Raw genomic sequence first — 23,192 nt, 5'->3', positions numbered from 1 at the left:
AAAATAAAATAAAATAATAAAAAGCGGGGAGAAGAGGGGGGAGAAATCCAAGACTCCCATCCCCAAATTGAGATCCACTGAACCACATAGATTCCTGGATCTCTGAAGTCTTGCCTCCATTCAACATGTCCCGCCTCCTGTGGCCAGGCAATTTGTAAGATATGGAGGTCACGGTGATGAAGAGACTTTTCTCCCTACTCTGATAGTTCACATTTGGGAGGGAGGAGACGAATGAGGGCTGAAACAAGGTGATTTCTGGGAGATGCGGGTTTAATAAAGCAGGACCCAGGACGCAGAGCAGTGCTCACTTACTGTCCTGGGCGTGCTCTGCAATCAAGGCTGGCGGTCACTACGGAATCACAGCCGGCGCCGGGATTCCCAGGGCAGGCGTCACCCGATCGCACCGGCCAATCAGCGCCGCCTACCTCCGGCTGCGCCGCCTTATCTGCGGAGGCGCGGCTGTGGCTGGCGTTTGGGCCCTCCCGAGCCGCCGTACCTCTCGCCGCCGCCCCCAACGTCCGCGTCGCCGTTCTGCGCCGCCGCCATGGCCGGCGTGGAGGACGGCGAGGAGCTCTGCGTCCTATCCTCACACTCCGGCAGTGCCAGCTGCAAGTCGGGGGGCGACAAGATGTTCTCCCTCAAGAAGTGGAACGCGGTAGCCATGTGGAGCTGGGACGTTGAGTGCGACACCTGCGCCATCTGCAGGGTCCAGGTGATGGGTAAGCTGAGCTCTGCACGCGAGGCCGGGGCTGCGAACGCGGCCTACTGGGCCCGCGGCTCCCACGGGGTGATTCCTGCGGGTGGTGGACGTGACCGAGGAGACACGACTGGGTGATCCCTGGGAACCCGAAGGCAACCTCCGGGTTTGTGGGGCTAACCCAGCGGCCAGCAAACCCCACAGCGGAGCCCACTCGTGGATCTGAGGGTTGAGGTGTTGGTTGGTTGTTTTTTGAGAGGCTCTCGCGTTCCCCAGGCTGACTTGGAACTTGCCCATTGAGCCGAGGTTGGCCTTGAACCCTTGGTGCACCTGCCTGCACCTCCCAAACCCTGGAAATGACGAGCCTGCGCCACCGTGTGGATCACGGCTCTCGTTACCACGGAAAAGGACGCGCGGCCGTTTGTGTGGATTCGGTGCAGCAGCTGTTGGGCCGGCTTTTAGAATTGAGAGTGACAAGATGAGTCGGGTAGTGCTGGCATGTCTTGAAGCGAGGGCCAAGACTACTTAGGATCCATGGGAATCCAAGGGTAGAAAGCCCTTGATTCAGAAACATGAAACGTCATGCGTCATGTGCCCTGCCCTTTTGTGCCTTTTCGAAGAACCTTCTTTCATAAATAGTCTAACGTCTTAAACGAAAATATCGAACCAAGTGAAACCAGCGTGATCTAGTTGAGTTTTACATGGAGCTCAGTCCACCTTGAAAAGAACCCTGCCTCTGACGCCTTCTGTCTCTTGTTTCTCTTCTTTTGGGGGGTAGGGGTGGGAGGCAGGTTTATCTATGGGACCCTGGCAGTCCTGGAACTGTGTAGACCTGCCAGGTCAGGTTAGAGGCAAGCAGGGACTATGTGAGACGCTGTCTCAAAAAGAAAAACCTGTATTGGTTCCTTGAGGATTCGAGACAGGGTTTCTCTGTGTAGTTTTGGTGCCTGTCCTGGATTTTGCTCTGTAGACCAAGCAGGCCTCGAACTCACAGAGATCCTCCTAGCTCTGCCTCCCAGTGCTGGGATTAAAGGCGTTTGCCACAGCTGCCAGCATAATTGGCATCTTTGATGGACTTTCTCTAATGTCACTGCCAAGCTATCTTGTCATAAGAGCTTGTAAAATTATCGTTAGCCCTTGTGAAACATTGGTCATAAGTGAATTAGTAGAATGTCATGTATTTTATTTCTCTTTAAATAGTTATTTTTAGATGAGAAGTTAATAATATGAGAATCTGATCTTCATCTCTGCTCCTCAGGGCTTTTGTTTGACTTTGAAGGTCTGGGTTTCCAGTGCCTCCTGAACCTCAGATGAGATTTGCTTTGTTTGCTTTTAGATGCCTGCCTCAGATGTCAAGCTGAAAACAAACAAGAGGACTGTGTCGGTATGTGGTAATTCTTCCTCCTGACTTTTCAATGGAAGGTTTTCTTCTGTCTCTGTGGGAATGTTTGAATTTGCAATTAAAACTGACTATTAAACTGGCCAGGCCTATAAGTCCAGAACTAGGGAGACTGAGTGAGGCCAGCTTTTGCTATGTAGTGAGACCTGTTTGCTTTTTCCAGTCAGGGTTTTTCTCTGTATAGTGTTGGTACCTGTTCTAGAACTCTCTGTAGACCAGGCTGGACTCCCAACTCACAGAGATCCACCTGGCTCTGCCTCTTGAGTGCTGGGATTAAAGACATGTGCCACCACAGCCTGGCGATTAATTGTTGATATTAATGTTCAGAGCATTTAGGGGCTGGTAAGATGGCTCAGTAGGTTTAAAAAAAAAAAAAATGCTTGCCTCTCAAACCTGATGATCTAAATTTGATCTCTAGAACCCATTTAAAGGTCTCTGACCTCCACTGAAGCTGTGACATGCATTCTCCCATCCTATACACAGTTAGAAATAAAAACCAACAAAGTCAGGCCGGGTGGTGGTGGTGCGCATCTTCAATCCCAGCACTTAGGAGACAGGCAGGAGAATGTAAGTTGGAGGCCAGCCTGGGCTACAGAGAACAGGCTCTAAAGCTACACAGAGAAACCCTGTCTCGAAAAAATATCAGGATTAAACTAAAAGGGAAAGAATTCACCTATCTTTTTAATAACTAATAAAATGTTTTATTTCTAAAAAAAACCTTGAGATAAATTTATAAATCCTTTTACTGTTTTAATTAAGAATTGGTTGTATATTCCAATCATATTCTTGATAAACATTTTGCTGAACAAAAGGAAATACATTTCCTGCTAAGAAAACTACAGGGCCAGGCCTGGTTGAACACGCCTGTAGTCCTGGCAGAACAGGACAAATTGGACACAGCCTGCTCTATCATAGCACATTCCCGGCCAGTGAGGGCTGTGGACTGAGACCCTTTCTCAGAAACAGAAAGAAAGGGATGAAGTAGGACAGAGGGGAGGGAAGGAAGGACAGACAGATTTTAGGACCTGAGCATGTTGGCCTACACCTGCAATGCCAGCAACTTGTAATCCTGAGGCAGGGCAGTTACCTGCCTGCATGTCAAATTCCTGGCCAGCCTGGGCTGCATAGCAAGGCCTAGCTCAGCAAAGAACCCTGATCACAGAGAGATGCCTCTCCAGCCACTCTGCAGGTCCGACTGTCAGATGAGGAGCTGCACTGCCTGCCTGCTGGCGTGGTAACTTTCAGTTGGTTGGCTGGTTTTGGTCTTGCTGTATGACCCAGACTTGACACTTGCTGTGTAGACAAGGCTGGCCTTTCAGTGATCCTGTCCCCATGCTGGGACTGTAGGCCTTTATAACCATACCCAGCTGGATGGCTTAGCATAATTCATCCCTTCTGGAAAAACAGCTCAGATGTACAGCTGGTGATGTTCCCATGCCTGCCAGCTGTTTATAATAGCCAGCTATAAGCTGATAGCCTGTCAAACATTGTATCTTAGTAAATAAAAACCAGAAGGATGTTATAAAGGAAAGCACAAACAGTCCCTAAGTTCATCCCATGGCTAAGGAGGTCTGGGATCTCCGACAGACTTGAGTCTAATCTCCTAATTTAAGAAGACAGCAAGCAAGTGGAGCTGTTTAGGAGCTAGGGGTTGTGACTTTGACCCGAAAACACAGGGCATTGTTTTGTTTTGTTTTGTTTTCTGAGACAAGAGTTCTGTGTAACAGTCCTAGCTGTTCTAGAACTCATTTTATAGACCAGGCTAGTCTCAAACTCACAAAGATCCACCAGCCTCTGCTTCCCCAGTGCTGGCATTAAAGGCAAATGCCACTATGCTCAGCCCGTGGCACATTTCCTTCTTTCTTTCTTTTTTTTTTTTTAAACATTCTTTTTATTTATTTGTGTCTTTCACAGCATGCCTCCTGTTCTCACCCATCTCCCTCCTCTCCCCCCAAAATAAATAATTAAAATTTAAGAAAAAAGGAAGAAAGGGAAAAATCTCATCATAGAAATGTTGTTTTCTTGGGGCTGGAGAGATGGCTCAGAGGTTAAGAGCACTGGCTGTTCTTCCAGAGGTTCTGAGTTCAATTCCCAGCACCACATGGTGGCTCACAGCCATCTATAATGAGATCTGGTGCCCTCTTCTGGCCATGCAGACACAGCACTATATACATAATAAATAAATAAATCTTTTAAAAAAAAGAAATGTTTTCTTACTCTCTTTGCGGGGGCTCTCCACCCAGCTCACAAAAAAATCACGCATGGAGGCTTATATTCTTAATTTTGAATGCCCAGCCTTACCTTGGGTTGTTTCTAGCCAACTTTTCCTTAAATTATCCTGTCTACCTTTTTCCTCAGGGCATTTCTCGTTCTCTCTCTCTCTCTCTCTTTTTTTTTTTTTTTTTGAGCGTAGGATCGAACCTAGGGCCTTGTGCTTGCTAGGCGAGCGCTCTACCACTGAGCTAAATCCCCAACCCCTAATACTTTTTCTTTTCTTTTTTTTTTTTTTGAGCTGAGGATCAAACCCAGGGCCTTGCGCTTGCTAGGCAAGCGCTCTACCACTGAGCTAAATCTCTCTTATTTCTGTAAATCCTACTCTTGTTCCTTTGTTTGCTGTGTAGCTGGGTGGCTGGCCCCCGGAGTCCTCCTCCTCTGGCTACTTCTCTCTTCTCCCAAATTTCTCCTTCTATTTGTCCTCTCTGCCTGCCACCCCCACCTAGTTCTATCTCTTGCCTTGCTATTGGCCATTCAGATCTTTATTAGACCATCAGGTGTTTTAGACAGGCACATAACACAGCTTCAGAGTTAAACAAATGCACCATAATCAAAAATAACACACCTTAAAATAATATTGTACATGGGGCTGGAGAGATGGCTCAGCGGTTAAGAGCACTGGCTGTTCTTCCAGAGGTCCTGAGTTCAATTCCCAGCAACCACATGGTGGCTCACAGCCATCTGTAATGAGATCTGGCATACATGCAGACAGAATACTGTATACATAATAAATAAATAAATAAATCTTTAAAAAAATAATATTCTACAACATGGAAGCAGCATTGTGATACAGTGAGTCGCGCAGTCCTCCCCTTTATCAATACTTTTTGTTTTTTGAGACAGGGTTTCTCTGTGTAGCTTTGATACTGTCCTGGATCTCGCTCCGTAGACCAGGCTGGCCTCGAACTCACAGAGATCCACCTGCCTCTGCTTTCCCAGTGCTGGGATTAAAGTGCACCACCACTGCCTGGCTATCCATACATTTTACATGCAGGCATTCATTCCAAAGAATTAAGTAGTCAGGTTTGAGGCTCCTGGTCTCTGCCACACCATCCACTCTGGGCCCTCACCGAGACTCTTCCTGGACATCCCATTGGTGCCCCGATTGAGATCCTGCAGCCCTGGGTCCACAGGACCTCCACACATACACACATCTGTGCTCCAGCGGATCACAGATGTGATAGATGTTGGGGTGGGCCTGGGTAGTTACAGGGTTGGTTATCCCGTCTGCTCTCACTGGGTGTGCAATGTCCTGTCAGTTGATTGGGGGAGGTTTGATTGATTGATTGTTTTTGAAACAAGGTCTTGCTTTTTTTTGTTTGTTTGTTTTTTGAGACAAGGTTTCTCTGTGTAGCTTTGCACGTTTCCTGGAACTCACTTGGTAGCCCAGGCTGGTCTCGAACTTACAGTATCCACCTGGCTCTGCCTCCCAAGTGCTGGGATTACAGGCGTGCGCCGCCACGCTGAGGTCTTGCTCTGTAACCACACTGGCCTAGACCTGGTGGTACCCCTGCCTCGATACTCAGATTGTAGGTGTGTACTGCATGCGCGCCTACTCAGCTGCTCTTCTTTTTTCTTCCAGTGGTCTGGGGAGAATGTAATCACTCCTTTCACAACTGCTGCATGTCTCTGTGGGTGAAACAGAACAATCGTTGCCCTCTCTGCCAGCAGGACTGGGTGGTCCAAAGGATCGGCAAATGAGAGGTGAGAGGAGGCTTTCCTGGTCTGTGTGGCGACCCTGGATGATCTAGCTGTCAAGTTACCGGACAAAAGCTAGAACACTCCAGCGGATTACGTCTTCAGATAGAAAGGATGATGAAGTCTCTTGAGACTCGTCCAGGGCATGCTTTACCCTTTTGTTGGTTTTAATTTTGAGAATTTTCTACAATTAAGATAATTTATTAAAAATGGCCTTTCCTACCTCCATTGTGTGTGTCATACATGCTGCTTAGAAGAGCTATAAGAAAGAGAACATCAAAATAGAACTACCCTTATCATTTATCTGTTGGTACACGAGGGCTGTGAGAGCGTTGCATTCACAGAAGAGCGTTTGTGTGCCCATGCCTGGTAAGTTTAAGAAAAGGATGTTAGAGTAACAAAATGCATTTGAAAACCCAGTTCCTACCTTCTGCTCCTAGTACCTTTTGTTGTTGGGAGAGGGGCAACCCGTGGTATCTGCTGTAAGTGAGGATTTTGATTTTGGGTCAGTGGAGACGGTAAATAAAATGTAACTTTCAGTAAATGAGACTTTGTTTCCTAAGGTCTCCATTTTGACTCATCAAGGAAGCCTGGATCTGCATAACTCACTTTTCAATCATAGGTGTGTGTGTGTGTGTGTGTGTGTGTGTGTGTGTGTATGTGTGTGTGTGTGTGTGTGTGTGTGTGTGTGTGTGTGTGTGTGTGTGTTGAGGAAGAGTTTCTTTGTGTTACAGTCCTGGAACTCAGATCCATGTGCCTCCCAAGTACTGGGATTACAGGTGCATGCCACCACCACCCGGCTCACTTAGTTTTAAAGAGGTATTTTCTAGAGATTGTATTGTATATTTTAGTCAAAATATTAGTGGGAAAAAGCTTACCAGTATAACACTGGAGTTTATGTTTTAATAAATGAAGTATTCTGTTTTTGAGTTATTAAATTTTTATCTTGCTAGGCGGTAGTGGCATATGACTTTAATCCTAGCACTCAGGAGGCAGAGCCAGGCAGATCTCTGTGAGTTCGAGGCCAGCCTGGTCTACAGAGTGAAATCCAGCACAAGGACCAAAACTACACAGAGAAAAACCCTGTCTCGAAAAACAAAAACCAAAATCTTATCTACACCCTTAAACTTACTAAAATAATTTGTTAAATAATTGGAAAAATTAATATATTAATATTTGGCAGTTAAACTTAATTACTTGGAAACACACAAGCACTTAAATGTTATCAAACTCATACAGTGGGGCTGGGGAGATGTCTCAGTGTGAGCCTGAGGTCCAGACTTCTGTTCCCTAGAACTTGTTTGTTTGTTTGTTTGTTTGTTTGTTTGGAGACAGGGTTTTCTGTGGAGCTTTGGAGCCTATCCTGGAACTTTGTAGCCTGGACTGGCCTCGAACTCAGGCATCTGCCTGCTTCTGCCTCCCTAGTGCTGGGATTAAAGGCGTGTGCCACTACCATTTGGCCAAGATGCCCTAATTTTTTTATACTAAAGTGGAGACTACTGATAGGAATTTAAAAGAAAGTCGAGCTGGAGAGATGGATTAGTGGTTAAGAGCACCCATGTTGCAGCTCATAAGAAATCCAACATCATCTTCTGGTTCTCCGTGGGCATTACATTACACATATAACATGCAGATAGTCCTGCAGGCAAACACTCACACACTTTATAAAGTGTTTTTAAATGTGGTTAGGATAAAAATTGAGAATTAGTGGAGGTTTACTCAGTGGGTGCAGCGTTTGAGATAGGGTCTCACTATGGTCCTGGCTGAACTGAAAGTGACTGGAGGCTGGCCTCGGACTGTGACAAGCTCCTCGCCTCGGCCTCCTGAGTACCAGGATTACAAGTGTGCACCTCTCTACCTGGTTGACTTGTTTCCTTTCATTTGGCTCTGGTTCTCTGAAATGTTTGGCTCTGTTAGCGGGTCCCTGAAAAGTATGGGTGAAAATTTTCTAAAATTTCTAGGTACTAGAAATATACCCGGTTTGGGTCATTAGTAGGTCTTAGTAGCTTTTTTGACATTGAAAGTTGGAGTTATGAGTTGTGAAGTAGATATCTGGCCTTGCTGTAGGAAGGGAGCAGCCTGTGGGCGACTCAGGTCACTGACAGTGTGTGAGTGGAATCTGGAGGGCGGCGGTAAAGACTCGTGTTCACCCGGCAGAGCTGGCTGACAAAGCCCTGTTTATGCTACACATCAGCATCTGAGGGCAGAGAGGAGGAGGGATTAAGACAAAGCTTAGCTCTGACCCTGGGCCCTGCTGACATGTCACCTCTCTACACAGCCAGCCAAGAGTTCCCGTACATACTGTTTCATCTGAAAAAAACATGCGTAGGCATTTTGGTTATGGGGTCCAAAACCATCAAGCGGAATTTTCTCTCAAAATGATTGAATGGTATTTAGTGTCTTTAATTGCATATTAGTAAACATTTTAAAACTACAAAAATATAAATAGCAGTTAGGTTCTCTGGCTCAAGTCACTGTAAACAGTTTCATAGGGTGAAATATAAAGTCTGAAATGTCGCATGGTACCATCATACACCACTAACTCCCTCCCCTCATCTGCCTCCACTGTGTTCAGTCTTGAAAAATGAAGTTTCTAAAGTTTTGGAGGCAGGACTGGCTTCCTTGGAACAACAGTCTTGGGTGCTCACCGATGGGGCTCTTGTAGTGTGCTGCCAGGGCCTCCCAAAGGCACTCATGGCACAGGAATGAGAGAATGTCTTTAAAGGTAAGATTCACTTTGTACTGGGGATTGAATCCAAGGCCTTGCACTTTCTACCTTTGCCCAGGTGACTATCATCATCTAAGGAAGGGCTCCCAGAGTCAGGTGTTACTCTCTGTGACATCCAGCCGATGTCCAGACAACATCCAGACTGAACAGCTAGCTCCAGCTACTGCTCAGGAACTAATGTAGACCTTGAGCTGGTAGAACTCCCTTGACAAGCTTTTAGGCCTAAGTACTGCTGTGGGATAGTTTGTGTGTTGTATGTGTTGCTCTGATTGGTTAATAAGTAAAACACTGATTGGCCAGTAGCCAGGCAGGAAGTATAGGCAGGACAAGGAGAGAGGAGAATTCTGGGAAGTGGAAGGCTGAAACAGACATTGCCAGACACTGCCATGACAAGCGAGATGTAAGGTACCGGTAAGCCACAAGCCACGTGGCAACATATAGAGTAACAGAAATTGGTTAATTTAAGATAGAAGAAGTAGATAGCAAGAAGCCTGCTACGGCCATACAGTTTGTAAGCAATATAAGTCTCTGTGTGTTTACTTGGTTGGGTTTGAGCAGCTGTGGGCCTGGCAGGTGAGAGAGATTTGTCCTGACTGTGGGCCAAGCAGGACTGGGGAAAACTCTAGCTACAAAGTACAGAAGTTGGTTTTGTTTATTGTTTGTTTTTTATTTGAAAGGGAAGTAGAAAAGCTTTTTTGTTTTGTTTTGTTTTGTTTTTGGAGACGGTTTCTCTAGGTAGCTCTGGCTGGCCTGGAACTCAATCTGTAGACCAGGCTGGCCTCGAACTTGAAGGGATCTGCTTGCAAGTGTACAGTATTCTGCTTGCATGTGTCCCTGCAGGCCAGAAGAGGGCGCCAGATCTCATTACAGATGGTTGTGAGCCACCATGTGCTTTCTGGGAACTGAACTCAGGACCTGTGGAAGAACAGTCAGTGCTCTTAACTGCTGAGCCATCTCTCCAGCCCCCCCCCCTTTTAAGTCATTTTCAAAGAAGAAACAATGCAGTGATTCTGAAATAAAGAATGACAAGTCTCCAGTGTTTAGTAGGGCCGTGTGTAAATAATGTTTAAAGAAACTGTGTGTGACGACACACACCTATATCCACAGCATTAGGAAGGCTGAAGCAGGAGGATAACAAAACCAGGGGAAAAGGTACAGATTTGAATAGAAAGGAAGTAGCACTGGACAGTGGTGGCACACACTTGGGAGGGAGAGGCAGGAGGCTCTCTGTGAGTTCCAGGACAGCCAGGGCTGCACACAGAAACTCTGACTTGGGGGGGGGGGGGGGGGCACTTAAAGTATAAATGCTTGTGTTCTAAACTATTCTGTATTGAACTTTTTTGTTTGTTTGTTTGTTTGTTTTTTTAAAGATTTATTTATTACGTATACAGTGTTCTGCCTGCATGTATGCCTGCAGGCCAGAAGAGGGCACCAGATCTCATAGACGGTTGTGAGCCACCATGTGGTTGTGGGGAATTGAACTTAGGACTTCTAGAAGAGCAGTCTGTGAGCCATCTCTCCAGTCCCCTGTATTGAACATTTTAATGGTGTACCAAAATACTGGAAATATTTAATGTTTTCATGAAGTTAATCATAGCACTTTTTACTTGTGCTGTAGCTCAGACTAGCCCCATGTCTTAATGCTCCTGCCTCCAGCCTTGTAGCGCACGCCCGTCACACCACTTCATACCATCCTATTCTCATGGGTGGGTTGTGTTCAGCAAGTACATCCCCCAGGAAAAAGATTTTTCTGTATTTTCATATTCATAATTGTTTATTATTTTAACTATGGAAAGATGTATTGCATTTATTTATGCTATGGAATATTTTTTTAAGATTTATTTATTTGTGTGTGAGTGTTCTGTCTTCTTGTACATCTTCATGACAGAAGAGGGCATCAGATCCAATTATAAATGGTTCTGAGCCACCATGTGAGTGCTGGGAATTGAACTCAGGACCTCTGGAAGAGCAACCAGTGCTCTTAACCACTGATCCATCTCTCCAGCCCTGTGGAATATTTCTTTAACTGTGTAAAGGTGTGTTACTTTTGTTTATGTTGCATTTGTTTAATTATGTAAAGATGTGTTGCATCTGTTTCACCTTGTCTGCACCTGATCTGTCTAGTAAAAAGCTGAGCAGCCAATAGCTAGGCAGGAGAAAGCATATGCGGGGCTGGTGAGCAGAGAGAATAAATAGGAAAAATCTAGGCTATGGAGAAGGGAGAGGAATGTAAACTAATGTTTCCTGTCTGTACCTCCTGGTACCAAATAACTGACTCAGAGGCTGAATATAAATTATAAATTGCCAATAGCTCAGGCTTATTACTGACTAGCTCTTACATTTTAAGTTAACCCACATTCCTTATTTATGCTCTGCCATGTGGTGGTACCTTTATTAGCATGGCACATCTATCTCCTGCTCCCTCTGCATCTGGCTGGTGACTGCTGACTTCGTCCTCCTTCCCAGCGTTCTTAGTTTGGCCACACTGCCTACACTTCCTGCCTGGTTACTGGCCATTCAGCATTTTATTAAATCAATTTGAGTGACAGATCTTTACAGTGTACAAGAGGATTATTCCACAGCAGAGGAATGAGGGAAGAAAGAGGGAGGAAGAGAGGAACACCCTGGGGGCCAGAATCCAGGCAGCCACCAGCCACAAGAAGCAGTGAGAGTAACATGTACAGAAGGAAAGAAGGTAATAAGCTCTGAGGCCAAAGGTAGAGAAAAAGAACAGGTTAAGTTAAAAGCTAGCCAGGGCCGGGCGGTGCTGGCGCACACCTTTAATCCCAGTACTTGGGAGGCAGAGCCAGGCGGATCTCAGTGAGTTCGAGGCCAGCCTGGGCTACAGAGTGAGTTCCAGGAAAGGCGCAAAGCTACACAGAGAAACCCTGTCTTGAGAAACTAAAAGAGAAAGAGAGAGCGCGCCAGAAATGAGCCTAAACCAGGCCAAGCATTCAAAACATAAAGTCTCAGTGTCATGACTTGGGATCTGGTTGATAGCCCCCCACCAAAAAAAAAAAAAAAAAAAAAGCCTGGTACACATAATAGCTTGGACTTCCCACGGGGACTGGCCTGGCTGGTCAGTCATGTCACCTCTCTATACCTGTTCCCATTTGTATTGTAATCCCAGCCTCACCGGATTATTCGAGGGTCCAGGGCTTACTTTTCTCCTTGGTGTGGCGAAGTACTTGGCAAAGCCACAGCAGGAGGAAGGGTTTGCCTTGGCTCAGTCTAAGGAGACAGTCCATCACAGCAGGCAGGGAAGGTAGCCCGAAGCCGGAGGCAGAATGAATGCCGCTGTCCAGAGTGCAGAATCCTTTGGGTTCAGTCCAGAGCCCCAGCACATGGAGTGGTACTGCCACAGTTAGGGTGGGTCCCTCCACCTCAGTTAACCCTGTCTAGAAACCCCTCCCAAGCGAGCCCCAAAGCGTGACTCTTAGGTGATTCTGGAACCAAACGTCACAGGGATTAAGAAGGGGAACTAAAAGAGTGTCTGGTGCTGGTAAGGGCCGCTGATCCTTGGCACCTGTGAGAGCTTTAGTGGGCATGTGTTCCATTATGGGGTAAAGCCCTCCTAACTTCCCAATCAAAACAAAAGAAAAGAGGCAGAAGGCAGAGGAGAAAGTAAATGGTGTGGATGCAGCACAGAGCTAGGCCTTAACTACTTTACAAATAGTTAACATGATGTTCAGATTATAAAAGAAAGGGCTCTGTAAATACTGAAAGTTTAGTTTTAGCCGGGTGGTGGTCAAGTGCACCATTAGTAGCAGCCCTGTCTTGAAAAACCAAAACAGAAAGGTTTAGTTTTAGATTTTCCACCTCTATAGCCTTAGCCTTTTCTGTTTGTTTTGAGACGGGGTCTTATGTACACCAAGCTGGCCTTGAACTTGCTGTCCTCCTGGCTCCACTTTGCAGGTGCGGCACCATCATGCAGTTCTTCTTGGCATGAGTGCTGCCCTTCTGCCGGTTGGCAAGAGCCTTCCAGCACTGGTCTTTTAGGGTTTGTGTCCCTGGGTGTGTGACAGCAGCAGCCACAGTGCTCCCCTGTCACAGCTCAAGCCCTGCCCATTGGAACCCTCAGCTGTACATGATTTGCAGCTCTTGTGTGTGCCAAGCAGGTTGGGATTCCTTAGTCCTTGGCAGCAGCTGGCATGGGCGCTTCCAAGTAGACCTAGGCACCAAGGTTGCTCCGCCTCGCAAGCCTTTGGCAGCAGCCAGAGGTGCAGTTCCTAGGTGTCTAGTGTCCCTTCACCCTGAAGGCCTGAAGCTCTGAACTCTTCCAGCAAGGAGCCTGCAGTTTCCCTCCAGTGGCTCTTTACGGCCTTCTGGCCTTCAGCCTGGAGTGCCTTCTCTCTGCTTCCACTTCCCTCTCTGCTTGCCTGCTCCAGCTCCTGCTGCTGCGTCACCTCTGCCTGGGGCTGCTGCTTTGTGTTATCAGCGTGGCCCATATACAGAAGTAGGCAAGAAAGGCCAGTCGAGAAAAGCAGCTTTTTATTATAGAACGAGTGGCAATACACGAGGGACAGCACGGGGACATGTCTTCCAGCCACCTCAGTGAGCTGCACAGGCTGCTCACATAGCTTGAGAAAGGGAGTTTCCACCAGACACACGCAAAACACACACACACACACACACACACACACACACACACACACACATCACACATCACAGGTGGACTTGAAGGTTTATATTTGCACCAATCACATCTGTCTGCTAGGCCACCCCTGTGACCTATGTAGAAATGGTTGTAGGGTCTGCTATGTTTCATCAAGGTGTGTGATAGCAAAAACATCTGGAATTGACTAGCCTTGAGCTAGAACAGTCAACTGCAGTTCTCTAGTCCCTCAGGATGTCCACAGTGTGCAAACAGTAGATGCTGGCATAGGGTAGACCAGGGCTATTGACTACCAATCCTTTGCTCAAGGCAGCCAGAGCAGCAGAGTCCAGCCACTGCGATTACAGAGGCAAATTGCCTGCCCCACCACCCAGGTCTGCTTACAGGAAGGTGAGCATCAGGGGTTTACAGTTAGACCTTAAGGAACTTCCATCAACATTAATAGTTTGTTGTTTAACAAACTTTAACATGACGTAGTACCTGCTGGTGCCATGGGGAACATGTGCTCTGCTTCTCTGTCCCATAGAGCTGTCTACAGCTGCGCACGTGTATTGAGACTTCAATTCTCATTTTAATGATGTGTATCCATGTGTGTCTGAGTGGATATATGCACCTGAGTGCAGGTGCCTGCAAAAGCCAGAAGAGGGTGTCAGATCCCAGAGGTGTGGGTGTTGGGAACCAAACTCGGGTCCTCTGGGAGAGGATCGGGCACACTTAACCACTGATCCATCTCATCTGCCTGAACTTCCATTCTTTTGGTGAATCTTGGTCTCTTACTGTGCCTCTCCTCTAGTAACTCTAACTCTGCCTTATGTACGATTACAGATCTCACAGTGTGTTATTTATTGCATGCCTACTACATACAAGGCTTTGCCACACTAATAGAATGTTAGTGAAAAGTCCCATCTTCAGAGGGTATGCTATGGAGTACATGCTGCTTTACTAACATCCCAACACAGTGGTAAGGTTTGCTGAGAGTGAGCTGGGAACTGAGATCCACATTTGCTTATAATGTGTGCAGTATTAACAACCCGTGTGTGTGTGTGTGTGTGTGTGTGTGTGTGTGTGTGTGTGTGTGTGTGATGAAAACCTGTTCCTAATTCAGATGTGCTTGTAGTGCAAGCCTGTAATCCCATCATTATCAAGACTGAGGCAGGAGAATTGCTACCAGGTCAAGGCCAAGCTGGACTAGCCCAGAGCTAGTCTCAGACTAGCTAGCCTGAGCTCCAGAGTAAAACCCTGTGTCAAAAACAAAAAACAACAACAACAACAAAACCAGCCAGGTGGTGGTGGTCCACACCTTTAACCCCAGCAAAGGCAGACTGATCTCTGTGAGTTCGAGGCCAGCCTGGTCTACAGAGTGAATTCCAGGACAGCCAAGACTACACAGAGAAACCCTGTCTCAAACAAACAAACAAACAAACAAATAAATAAAAGGAGAGTGAGGAGGAAGGGGTGGGGCAGGGACAAGAGGGAGGTAGAGGAGGAGGGACTCACTAAAATACCCTGGGTAATTATCAAGTCTGTGCAGCCTCTTGGGTCAGGCTCTCCTGAGAGATTTGCGTAGCAGCTCACTTAGGTCTGGGGCTTGCCTCAGTCGGTAAATTGCTTGCCTTGTGAGCATGAGTACCTGAGTTTGATCCCCAGAACCCACATAACTAACCCATATGGTTGTCTGCACTTACCTCAGAGCTGCAGAGGTGGAGACAGGAGGATCCCTCTGAGTTTGATAGCCAGCCAGCCTAGCTTGCTCCAAGCTCAGGGGAATGGGAAACCATTTCCAAACACAAGGTGGACAGATGCCCAAGTTGACCTCTGGCCTACACATGAATGCGTTTGTACTCACATGTACCACTTTTCTGTAGTCAACTATTTTTAAAGCTTAAAAATAACTGTAGGCACTGAAGCCAAGTGTGATGGTTCACACCTCTGGTGCCGGCACTCGGGAGGCTGAGCAGGAGGCTTGCCATGAGCATATGCACAGCCTGGGCTATATATTGAGACTCTGTCTAAAGAAACACACACACACACACACACACACAAGCGAGAGGCCAGAGAGATGGCTCAGCTTGGCCTGTTGCCAAGTCTGCCGATGCGGCAATCTGAGTTCACTCCTGGGACTCACGTGGTGGAAGGAGAGAACTGACTCCTGCAGGTATACCCTGACTTCCACGTGTGTGTCAGTGCACACACACACACACACACACCAAATACAATGAACTGAAATACCAATGAAAATTAAAGGCCCTGACTTTATCACAGCTGCTCACATTGAGATCTAACCCTGGATGGTTGGAGCTGGGGTGGTTGGGAATCTTAAGAAGAGGGAAATATTTGCCTGTGGACATATCCCAGACAGCCACATGAAGTCACTGAGACTCAGCCTGCTGGAACCCATGAAGCAGACCCTCACCAGAGCCCTGCCTGCCTGCACGCTCACCTTCGACTTGGTGTCCAGAATGGTGAGAAGGTAAACGTGCTGTTGAAGCGCCCAGCCTGTGGGCATTTGTCCTAGCAGGCCAAGGCGGCCAGCCCTCATCTGGGGTCATACACCTAGGACTGGAGGGCGGGTGTAGGCAGACTGCCTTAGGACGGGTGCTCCTTTCCAGTGCCCTGCACTGCCTCATGGAAGCCTTCTCTAAACACCTTCCTCCAGAACAACCTGGCTGATGTTTGCTCTCCGTATTTCAGCTGAGTCTGGAACACCAGCATTTGGGAGACTGAGGCAGCAGGAACTTGAGATCAGGACCATCTTCCGGTGCATTGGAAGACAAATCAGACAGAAGAACCACACGCATTTCTTCATTTCTAGACTTGTTTTTAGAGCTATGAGTCACGGTTTTCAGCTATTACCCAAAGCTTCCTGTTCTGCGCCATGTGTACTGACCAGCTTTGTGTTATGATAAAGTTTAGGAGATAATTAGCTTAAAAGAAAAACATGGGCTTGGGGATTTAGCTCAGTGGTAGAGCACTTGCCTAGCAAGCACAAGGCCCTGGGTTCAATTCTTAGTTCGGGGTTGGGGGGGGCGGAGATGGACACAGGTCAGCGGGATGGCTCAGTGGGTAAAGGCATCACTGCTAGGCCTAAGGACCAGAGTTCAGTCTCCTTATCCTGCCCCTCCCCACCCAGTGCCACAGAAGGGGAGCCAACTCCGGCAGGTTGCCCTCTGATGTCCAGATGCACACCGGCCCGTTCACATACACTAATAACAAAAACATTAAAGAGAAAGAGTGAGCAATCGCATAGCTTTTGGTTTCTCATCAGGGCCCCAGATGGCAGAGGCAACAATCGAAAGGAGAAAGGGGCCAGGCCCCCAGGGCTCAAAGAAACTTCCAGAAGGCCCTACCCCTGAGAGTCCAAGGCACCTCCTAATAGCATGACCCTGGGAACTAAGAGGCCAGGACAGAGGCTGGAGGATTGTCAGAAATTCAAGGCCAGCTTGGTCTACATACCAAGTTCCAGGCCAGCCTGAGCTACATAGCAAAGCCTGCCTCACAACTAACTAGTTAATGAAAATATCTGGTTCATTTATTCATAACTGCTAAAACAATATTCAAGCAGGTTACCCTAGCATCAGTATTTTTAATTTGGTTCCTAAGATAATTCACTGAAAGGTTAAAGTGTGGTGGTCTCCGGAGTTCCTCTAAAATCAGTGTGTCCTTGGCAAAGAAGGCTGAATAAAGAGGATGGCGGTGTGTGATGTGAGCGGCTGACTTCATGGCATCATTCAATCACAAGTCAATCAGCTGACACACGCTTGGCAGCAAAGCTAGGAAAACCAACTCCAACGCCACAGATGCGGCTTTATTGTCCCACACAATGAGGAGTTGGGATGGGAAGTCCAGGGTTGGTCCAGCAGGTCAGCAGTGCCATGCTGAGCCAGGCTCCCAGCCTCCTGCTCTGGACATGGTCAGCATGTGGCCTTATTCTCGGGTCTTTTCCCCCCGGCTCTGAGGCAACACCATTCCCAAACAGACCTTATCTTCTCTATCTCGGGGAAACAGAGGCCAAAAGGACCATTTTTCTTTGCCCAGACTTTGGCTAGGGTGGGGGTGCTTCTTTAGTACCTTGAATCGACCTGATTGGCCAGAACATTGTCACACTGTTGCTTTGGAATGTAAAGGAAAACCAGAAATGGAGGTTTGGTTTTGTTAAAAATCAATGTTTAGCCAGGCATGGTGGCACACACCTTTAATTCTAGCACTTGAGAGGAGAAGCAGGAGGATCTCTATGAGTTCTAGGACAGCCAGGACTACATAGAGAGACCCTGTCTCAAAATAATAGTAATTATCATTGTTATTTTTATTGGCTGGAGAGATGGCTCAGTGGTTAAGAGCACTTACTGCTCTTCCAGAGGACCTGAGTTCAATTCCCAGCACCCACATTAAGCAATTTACAACCACCTGTAACTCCAGCTCCAGGGAGAATCTAATTCCTCTGGCCTTTGTAGGCACATGCACTCATACACATGTACCTACTCTCTCTCTCTCTCTCTATCTATCTATCTATCTCTATCTCTATCTCTATATCTCTCTCTCATGTGTGTGTGTAATTATTTGTTTTATGTGAGTGGAATTGGGCATGACTGCCACAGCATGTGGAGGCCCCAGACATTTTTCTGGAGCTGGTTTTTACCATCCACCTTGTTATTAAGGCAGGGTCTCTTGTTTCTGCCATGCTGGCTGCTCCAGGCTGGCTTCCCATCCCTTCCTGCCATCTTGCCCTTGGAGTGCTAGGATCTCAGACACACTCCACCTGATCCAGGTTCTAGGATGGAACTCAGATCAACAGACTTGCATGTAAGTGCTTTTACCTATGGAGCCCTTATCCCTTAATGCTTCTGGAGTTTCTGGGCTTGTGTAGCTTGGTGGTTTGTTTGTTTGTTTGAGACAATGCTTCTTGAAGTGCAGGCTGGCCTGGAACTCACTATGTCCTCAGGGATGACCCCGAACTCCTGATCCTCCGGCTTTTGCCTCCTAATTGTTGGGATTACAGATGCACACAACTACGCCTGGCTCCAGAGATGGAGGGGCTTGTTTACTAAGTAGGAGAAAACACAGAAAGAGGGATAACAGGGAAGCAGTTGGGAATGGATGCTGCAGAATCAACTGGCTTAACTGCTGTAATTAGCATTAACAATTAAGTATGGATTGGATGTGTAGCTTAATGGTAGAGCACTTCCCTAGACTATCGAAGCCCTGAGTGAGATTCCCGGTACACAAAACCAATTAACAATCACTAATACTTTGTTGATGCAGACGTGTGTCTGAGACAGTGTCTTTATGTTTTGAATGTACTGGCTTGTAAAGGAGGAAAAATGCAGTAGGCCTTTAGAGCATGTCTGGTATGATACAAGCCTGGGTAACCCTTGGATAAAATGTCATGCCTGAAATATAGCTCCATATTAAAGAGACATGTAGTGGGGTGTGCTGGTACATACTTTTAATCCCAGCACTCAGGAGGCAGGGGCAGGCAGATCTCTTTGAATTCGAAGCCAGTCTGGTCTACAGAGTGAGTTCCAGGACAGCCAAGACTATTACACAGAAAAACCTGACTCAGAAAAAAAGAAACATGTCATATCGGCTCTGATAACTACCTTTAGATCTTTTCCCAGACCTTGATTTTATGCAGAGTTTCAAAACTATAGTTTTTAAATTCCATTTATTTTGATGGGCTTTGCCTGCATGCCTGGTTCCCTTGAGGCCGGAAGAGGGCATCTGATCCCCGAAAGTAGAGTTAAAGATGGTTATGTCCTGCAGGAGCTGGGAATTGAACCCAGGTCCTCTGGAAGAACATTTCATGCTCTTACTCTCTGAGCCCCAAAAGTACAGTCGTTTTTGAAACTTCAAACTGAACTAATACGTGGGACCTTTTACAAGTAAAATAATCACCTTTATAATTGTCCTAACAAAATTTAACCATTTGGAAAGATCCAAATCCGCTACTTGTATCCAGCTCTCCTTTCCTCCCACAGCTGCCCCAGCTGCTGTACAGTAGTTAGTCCTCTACTGACTAGAGAGGCAGGGCTGGGGTCCAGTTCAGTTGGTAGAATGCTTGCTCAGCCTGTAGAAGGCCTGGGTTCCATCCCTGTCATGGAGTATACTGGTCTTAGTGGCCAATACCTGTAATCCTAGCACTGAGAAAGCAGAGTCAGGAAGATCAGAAGGAAATCCAAGGTTATCCTCAACCACACTTAGGGTGCCAGTTCAAGGTTAGTCTGGGCCCAGGTCCTTGTCCCAGAAACAATAACATAAGAATATGACAGGAGAGTGGAGCATGGCATACATGCATGCCTTTAATCCCAGCAGAGGCAGGTGGATCTCTATGAGTTCAAGGCTAGCCTGGTCTACATAGTGAGTGCCCCAGGGTGACCCTCTCTTAAAAAAAAAAAAAAAGGACAGGAGACATGGAAAGGGGCAAAGGTACCCAAATTGCTCATGGAAAAATCAACCTGAAAACTAGAAAGCCGTGGCTCAGTGGTTAAGGCACATACTACTCAGGAGTCTGTTCAGTTCCTTGAAACTACATCCTAACCACCTGTAACGCCAATTCTGAGGGAACTGATGCCCTCTTCTGGCCACCATGGGAACTGCATGCATATGGTGCACAGACATTCAGATGAAGTACTTAAAAATAGTAATAAATTGGTTGGGGATTTAACTGAGTGGTAGAGCGCTTGCCTAGCAAGCCGCAAGGCCCTGGGTTCGATCCTCAGCTCAAAAAAAAAAAATAGTAACAACCCCACCCCCCAAAAAAACCTCTTTAAAATCACAATGACATACCAGTAAGGTTTAGCCCCCACCCACTACCAGACACAAAAACTCAAGTTTAAAAGGCTGGTAACAGTCAGTTAGCAGTACTGGAGAAAGTACAGGGAAAGTGGGGTAACCACTTGAGAACAGTGGGGCAGTATTTTTGAAAAGTTTGATATAGGGATTAGTGAGATAGCTCGGCAGCAAAGGGCACTTGCTGTCAAAACCGACAAACTGAGGTTGATCCCCAAGACCCACATCAAGGGCGAAGAAGGTCAACTCCCATTGTCTGTCCTCTAAGCTCACATGTGTGCTCTGGCAAGAATCTACACACATGCAGTAATTCAAGAAAGAAAAGGAAAAAGAGTAAGTTTGGTACACACATATGCTGTGAGCTAGCAATTCTTTCCACAGGTGCTTGCCAAAAAGCAGTGAAGACTGGTGACCACAAAAAGACCTTTAAGGGATTACTCAAAGCTGTGGTTTCATGTTATATTAGTAATAATGGCCTTGTCCTAGTTAGAGTTCAGCTGCCGACCAGAACAAGCCCCAATCTAGAAACAGCACGCATGTCAAACAATAGAATGGTATAAAATAGAGGTGAATCCAGAGCAGGGAAGAACAATCTAGAAACAGCACAAATGTCAAACAATAGAATGGTATAAAGTAGAGGTGAATCCAGAGCACGGAAGAACATCAATAGCTAAGAGCAAAACACCACAGGAAAGCATTGGGTGTGTGATGGAAACATTGTCTTCCTTCGGAGACAGTGCATGAGTATATACATTTGCCCAAATGCATGGCCCGCTACACTTAAGGTCTGTGTATTTCTCTCTACAGGAAATAGACTTGAGGAGCTGGGTGTGTAGCTCAGTGACTGAGCATTTGTCTAGCAAGCAAGTAGGTTCAATTCCTTGCACCAGGAAAGAACAAAAAAGCAGTAAACCAGAATGCTTTTAAACTTACAAGTGCTTACTTAAGAGCTCATCAGCAAACACCCTTTTAAGTTTGCTAAGTGCAAATGTGGGAAACTGTAAATGGTGTTCCATTTGTCTTAATGCTCAAGTCTTCAAGGAGGCACTTGAATCAAAATAATTGCGCTTCTCTTCTTGTTCTGGTCCCCTGTGGAGGCAATCTGAGAAAGCTCCGTGGAGTTCATTAGAGGCTCTGCATTTCAGAGGCTTATCAAAATGGACAAGAAGTAAGAGGTGGAAGAGGTATTTCTTGGGGGAAAATATTTAATTCATGCCATGTGACTTTGGGAATGTGTCTCAGGGACTTAAGGGTTGGTGTGGTCTGAAGTTTTCCTCTGCCTTCTGGCCTCTCTGACAAGAGGCTTAGCATGTCTTTGACTTTTTGAGTTTTAAGTCTTTTTTATTTGGGGGAACAGAGTCTCAGTCTGCAGCCCAGGCTGGCCTTTTTGTCGGCCTCTCAATGGCTGGGATTACAGGTGTGAGCCAACATGTACAGCTCTCTCTCTCTTTCCTGTAAAGTGCTGGGGTCTATCCAGAGCCTCAGATGTGCAGGTAAGCTCTCTACCACTCAGCTGTAGCCGCCACCTTAGGTTCACTTTGTGTTGGTTAGTTGGTTTTAAGAAAGGAAGAGTTAATTTGGGCTCATAGCTTGAAGGCACAGTCTGGCATGGCAGGGTGTCATGATCCTGAGGCAGCAGGATCAGGAGACAGCTGGTCACATCATGTCCCACTTCTGAGTGTAGGAAGCAGAGAAATGTCTGCTGTTGCTGCGCAACTCAACTCTCGGGCTCCCCCACCCCCACCCCCCGCCCTTTTATTCAGTCTGGGGCCCTAATCTGTGAGATGGAGCTACTCACATTCAGGGTAAGTTTTCCCTCCTCTGTTAAACCTTTTTAAAAACACCTTCCTTCACAGGCGTTCCAGAGCTGTAGAGGATACTCAGTCTAGTCAGGTTGGCCGTGAAGATTACCCATAACACTGCCCACCCCCATTCCCCATGTCTTATACTTAAAATAGCTCTTCCTGGCCCTGAGGCTGGAGTGTTATCTGTGAACCCATAACTAAGGTCATGTGAATGCATATAGTCATCTCTATAAAGCCCAGGATCTCCGGGGTCCTTCCAAATCCACCGTGTGACACTGTTAGGTCACACAGTAAGACACTGTCTCAAACCAATAAGTAAATAAATATATTCATGTCCCAGAATCCTCGTGCCTTGCTTTCTTTTCCTCAGCACTTGCCATCTAGAGTGTGGCTACAGTATTGAGCAGCTCCTCTTATCAATCTAAGGCGGTTTTGTCCTGACCAAGAGAACATAGAAGCCGTGATGCTCCAGTACCTCAGGACCAAGTCTCTGCCTGGGTCCTTTTGGAAAGCAGCCCTGAAGCCATGATGCTTTTAGGATGCCTGAGAGGAGAGACCACAGGAGTCAGGTAGCTGAGCTACTGCCCCACCCCCACCTGCTGCACACAGCCCTGACTGAGCCTGCGCAGAACCAGAAATGGCTTCACTGTAAGCAAACAGTTGCCCAGCCAAAGCAAATATCAGTACGCAGATGTGTACGTTCTTGTGAAATGAACGCAGAGATGGAAGAGATCAATGAAAAGCGTGCGGGAGACTAATATGGGGCAAAGTGACCTGGTATGACTACACCATCACCAACAATGGGCTGGAGATAACTTTGGCCCGGGGTGGTGATAAGGAAATAAGCGAAGGCAGTGATAGCTGGGTCTGTGGTGGGGTGATGGATTGTTAACACTCCCTAGCTGGGCGGCGGGGAGGGGACACAGGCGTACTTGGGGAAGCAGATCCCACCCTCCACTCCCTCTTGCTTCCCAGCTGCAGGTGGTCTTGGGAGCACCTAGGGTACACCATACGAGATACAAAATGTTAACTGAAGGACTCCGTGATAAATCTAAATCTGCTGTGAGGATCACCCATGATGGGTCAGAATTTTGATGATTCATTTGTCTGGGGTGTCTGTCACCCATAGTCTTGTAAGCAGCCCCTCATCTATACTCTTAGAAAGCCCAGTGAACACAATGCCTTCCCAA

General features: G+C 46.8%; 1 protein-coding gene across 2 annotated transcripts; it reads left to right on the top strand.

The window, feature by feature from the left end:
* The first annotated feature begins 485 nt into the window (after nucleotides 1-485).
* Rnf7 (ring finger protein 7) lies at nucleotides 486-6,610 on the top strand. 2 transcript variants are annotated; one of them, XM_036193265.1, is made up of 3 exons: nucleotides 486-712; nucleotides 2,034-2,081; nucleotides 5,953-6,009. In XM_036193265.1, exons 1-3 carry the CDS (start codon nucleotides 545-547, stop codon nucleotides 6,007-6,009), a joined length of 273 nt encoding a protein of 90 aa, XP_036049158.1. In that variant the 5' UTR covers nucleotides 486-544. The 2 variants fall into 2 exon arrangements, with proteins under 2 accessions (XP_036049158.1, XP_036049157.1); XM_036193264.1 differs by having other exon boundaries at nucleotides 498-719; nucleotides 5,953-6,610.
* The last annotated feature ends 16,582 nt before the right edge of the window (nucleotides 6,611-23,192 follow it).

The sequence above is a fragment of the Onychomys torridus genome, chromosome 7 (genome assembly GCF_903995425.1).
Source record: "Onychomys torridus chromosome 7, mOncTor1.1, whole genome shotgun sequence".
Classification (NCBI taxonomy): domain Eukaryota; kingdom Metazoa; phylum Chordata; class Mammalia; order Rodentia; family Cricetidae; genus Onychomys; species Onychomys torridus.
Note: the sequence above shows the minus strand (reverse complement) of the source record. Positions and strands in the feature narration are given on the sequence as shown.

Coding starts and splice junctions, on each gene's coding strand:
- Rnf7 (XM_036193264.1), top strand. CDS start 545: ATGGCCGGCGTGGAGGACGGCGAGGAGCTCTGCGTCCTATCCTCACAC. Junction 720..2,033: donor CTGCAGGGTCCAGGTGATGG/GTAAGCTGAGCT, acceptor GTTTGCTTTTAG/ATGCCTGCCTCAGATGTCAA. Junction 2,082..5,952: donor CAAACAAGAGGACTGTGTCG/GTATGTGGTAAT, acceptor TTTTTCTTCCAG/TGGTCTGGGGAGAATGTAAT.